General features: G+C 43.4%; 1 protein-coding gene across 1 annotated transcript in view; it reads right to left on the bottom strand.

Moving 5' to 3' along the window:
* Window positions 1–457: 457 nt before the first annotated feature.
* Window positions 458–4,515, bottom strand: part of tle2a (TLE family member 2, transcriptional corepressor a) — a gene marked incomplete at its 5' end in the record, with an annotated part of 9,640 nt that continues 5,582 nt past the window's right edge. The window contains 3 exon segments of the mRNA XM_014014177.1: window positions 458–2,505; window positions 2,647–2,723; window positions 2,934–3,084. Coding sequence (XP_013869631.1) covers window positions 2,398–2,505; window positions 2,647–2,723; window positions 2,934–3,084 — 336 coding nt within the window.

Raw genomic sequence — 4,515 nt, 5'->3', positions numbered from 1 at the left:
TGAGCTCTCCCACTTTGACAAGGAATTCCCACTAGAGGGGACGTTCCAGTTTCAATTTACAACATGTAGGAGGCAAAAGTAGCAGGAATAAATGCAGCGAAATGAGTGTTTTATTTGGTGAATTTCACCAGCTGACGGCTACTTTAATTTTGTACCTTGTGCACCTTCACATAGTGGTGAAAAGCCACCGTTTCACAGGTAAAATAATCGACGTGCACTATGGGAGATGTAGTTTCTCATCTATTCTAGCTTTAAYGCAATGAAGCTGCCGCAGGACACAAATGGCCTCGAGTTTGACCTACTGTAGATGTGCCCATGTCTTTCAGTAAGAAAACACCGAGAACAAAAAGTGTATAAAAACTCATTTATCTAAACTAGGATTTTAGTAGTGAAAAGACTACATTCACTTCCAGCGTTGTTGTGGTGGATCTTAGGATTTAATGTTGAAATACAAGGCTGACCATAAAAAAAAAACAACTTTATTCACTTAACAGTGACAACTTTGTCCGATTTAAAAAAACAAAAAAACAAAGTCACTGTTCCCCTCATCAGTGACAAAGGGTTGTGTTTTAACAATTAAAAATAATCACTGAACAAATCACAAAAACATGAAATTAAACAGAAAATGGAGCTCGTTTACACACGTTCCCACATTTGCTGAAATTTTAATTTACCAATTTAATGAGCTTAAACTACAAGAAACAGACCTGCCAAATRTTTTGGGAGGGGGGGCTCTGCCTCAAGTATCTGGGCCTCCAGTTTACAGGGGATGGTAGGAGCTGGATCGGGGCTTTTTTATTTTTATTTTGGGGGTGTTGCTTTAGTCGGTGGTGGTGAAGAAAGAGCCGAGTCAAAAGGCAAAGCTCTGGATTTACTGGTMTGTCTACATTTCAGCCCTCACCTGTGGTCAGGAGGTGGGGATCACGACTGAAAGGAAGAGATCCTGGATACAAGCAGGTGAGATGAGCTTCCTTCACAGAGAGGCCGGGCTCATCCTTACAGATGGAGGGAGGAGGTCCATCACCCGGGGGAGGGGACCTGTCGTCTCCTGCCACCTGACCTCAGGTAAGCAGCAGAAGATGAGATGGGCGTGTAGCTTTAATTGGCTGCTTGGGTTTCCATTCATCTACAGCAGCAGCCTTTAGAGCTCCTAAATAATCAAAGCGCTAATCTGAACAGAATTTGAACGCTTCACTCGCCTCACAACTCGAACTGCATCAACCTGAATCCCAAGAGGCCTTCCTCACATCAGCGGGAGCAGAGCAGCTGAGCGCTCATTCAGAATGAGAGGAAAGCTGTCAGAGGCAGAGTGTGTGCACTCACCTTTCACATCGCTTGTTTTTCATCCAAATATTTCCAAGATGCTTTCTGACACCACCCGGTGAGAGCACGCTGTTCTGGCTGCGAACGTCTGAACAAAATACGCAACAACTGCTTCCTTTTCTTCTCCGCTTTGAAACATCCGAGTCAAACCTGCCTGAAGCTCGATGGAGAAACAAGGAGCAACCGAATCTAATATGTTGCTTCTTTTTTTTTTTTTTCAAATTAATCATCCTTTAGACACCTCAGAGACAAACAAGTCTAATGCCTTCCTTGTTTTGCCTTAAGAGAACTTTATTTACACGTTCATATAGAGCAAGGTTCAAGGATCAAGATGAGTTTTATAAAACACTGCTCAGTTGGTTTATTTGTGCCAAAACAAAAACAACCCAAAAAAGAGACACTTCATTCTTCAACTGATTTTAGGTTTTTGCTTTGTGTCCATTTTGTAAAAAATAAAATAAAGAAAAAAAGAAAATCCAGGATGTTTTAGAGGAGCTCTGTGTGCCACGAGACGTTTTACAATCATGTTGCTGCTAAAACGAACGAGGAGAAAAAATTATAAAAGCAGCTGGAACCTCAGTAGACTGTCCCGCCATCTGCCGTCCGCCGAGTTGGACCGCGCCGGGCTGAACCGGGCCAAACCGGGCCGAACAGGGCTGAGAATACTCAGACTTTGACTTCACGTTCAGCACCAAGTCGGGACCCTTTTTATCCCCTTTGTTTTGACTCTACTCAATAAATTCAAATAGTTTTTTTCTTCTAATTTCTTTTAGCCTACAGAGTTTATTATTTTATAAAAAAAAGAAACAAAAATAGAAAGAAGAAAATCAAAAATGTCTTTGGAGGAATCCCATAATTGCGCAGCTATAGACTACCCAGCGTTCGCAGAGCATAAAAAAAAGTTTTTCCAGAGATGTGACTTTGCCTGTCCTTTCTTCTCACTCATTTCAAAACAAAGTACAAGCTGAGTGTCCCTTGCTTCCTGTGCCACCGACGCTCTGTAGTCATTGGTGCAGGAGGGAGACTTGGCTCCGCCCTCTGATTAGAAGTTTACCACATGGAGCCAATCAGAGATCAGTAGATGACTTCGTAGACCGTGGCTTTCTTGTCCCCGGAGCCGGTGACGATGAACTGGTCGTCCGGTGAGATATCGCAGCTGAGAACTGAYGAAGACTCCTTGGACTGGACACAGAAACAGAGAGTTTTTACCAACAAGCTGTCAATCAGACCGAAAAGTCAGGAAGAATTCAGCTGTGTTGCTGTTTTTTTCACCCMCACCATCAAAATAACATCTGCTTTGTTCGGCACACGGAACAAACCTACCTGGAATATGCTGGAGCCGTAGGGCGTCCGCCAGGCATTCAGGAGGTTATCTTTTCCTGTGCTCACAAACCATTTACCTACAGGAGCAAACACACACAGCTGTCAGCAGATAACGCCTCAGGGGAGGGAGGGGGCAGATACGGAGGATAAACAAGTGCTGAGGGAAACAACAAGTTTCTGGATGACGAGCTGGAAATTTGTTTTACCTCGCTATGATAAAGACACACAGGTATTGTTTTGTAACTGCATAATTTTACGTGTGTGTGTGTGTGTGTGTGTGAGCGTACCACAGTAGGCGAACTTGAGCGACAGGACGCAGCTCTCGTGGAGGTGCAGCTGGTACTTGTCTGGTTTGGAGACGTGCAGGACCTCCACGTTGCTGCTCTCCATCCCCACGGCGAGCCACTCGCCTGTCGGACAGTAGCCCAGAGAGAAGATCTGCAGACGGACGGGAAGTCGTGTGAGAATCAGGAGGGGTGCTCAAAACGGGGTTTATTTGGACTTTAAATAGACGGTTTGGACAAATTTGCAACTTCTAAGTGGGAAATTTCCATTTCCCAGTACAAATGGGAAAAGTAACCGGCAAAAATGTGACTAAACGGAGATTTTGCATAGCAAATTTCTCTAGCTGCCTGCACCTGCTGGTGGGATGCCATCACTAACATGCATTATGGGAGACGTAGTTCATGGTCAATGCAAGCTTTAAAGCAGCAGGTGCTTTTTTTAAAGACAATGTCTTTGAAGCTCTTGCGGCCCACGTAAAATACGGCTGCGAGCCACATGTGGCCCACAGGCCTTTAGTTTGACGTGTACTACACAGTCTGCATGCTTACATGTGTAAATGATGCAACACATCTGTTGCATCATTTCATGTTTTCAGACAGTAACCTGTATCTTGACCCTCAGAAATCCATAATTTTCACAAAAATCGGTGTAATTTAATCAGAACAACTTGACATACATGAACCRTTCATCCCCTCCATCAGTTTGTTACCTGTGAGGTGAAGTCGTGCTGCTGCAGCTGCCGTCCCTCTCGGAGGTCCCAGCAGCGMACCGTGTTGTCCAGCCCCCCGGTCCAGAGTTTGGTGCCGTCGTTGGAGATGTCGATGCAGCTCGCCCCGTCTGTGTGGCCCTGGAACTGCCTGCAGGATCACATGTAAAACATTCTCAGACACTGATACACAAGTTCTCTCCATCACTTCTCTGCCTTTAACAAGAAGAAAACAAGTCTTTTTTTCTGCTGAATCTTCCTTTTTTTTTAAAGCTCTTTTCTATTCTGAGGTGAGGTGGTTACAAGTTGTAGATTCACTGACAAAACACTCAAACACAGCCGGGCGATAAAACTATATGTCGCTATAGACATGTGATCAATATCAATAGAAAAATTGTCCAAAGAAGTTTGATAATTTCACTGAACTCCCATCCARAATCGCATGGCATTCTGGGAGATGTAGGCAGAGGAAAGGTTTAGCTGCTCCACCTCTCACTTCTCATGCTTCGCAAAGTTCACCAGTGTGGCAGAGTTAATCAGCCTTTTTTCCTCTGGTCTTTAATTTAAACAGGTAAAACAAGAAACTAATYAATTTTTATCAATAGACTGATATGAAATGCTTATATCCTGATACATTTTTCAGCCATATCGTACAGCCCTGCACTCAAACACTTAAAGGGATCCCTGATTCGTTTTAACATTAGACTTTATTTGATAAATATATTTTAACTGTAAAATAACGACTGTAAAAACACTGTAGGATGTTCAGTTTTTGTAATTTTTAAACTAAAAGTTTAAAAACATATTACACGGACGGAGCCATTTTATTTGCACACAAAGCATTCTGGGTAAATGATGACGTGGATAGGTCCTCGGTG

Source organism: Austrofundulus limnaeus, unplaced genomic scaffold, assembly GCF_001266775.1.
Source record: "Austrofundulus limnaeus strain Quisiro unplaced genomic scaffold, Austrofundulus_limnaeus-1.0 Scaffold111, whole genome shotgun sequence".
NCBI classification, from domain to species: domain Eukaryota; kingdom Metazoa; phylum Chordata; class Actinopteri; order Cyprinodontiformes; family Rivulidae; genus Austrofundulus; species Austrofundulus limnaeus.
The sequence above is the reverse complement of the archived record's forward strand: the minus strand, read 5'-3'. Positions and strand labels throughout refer to the sequence as shown.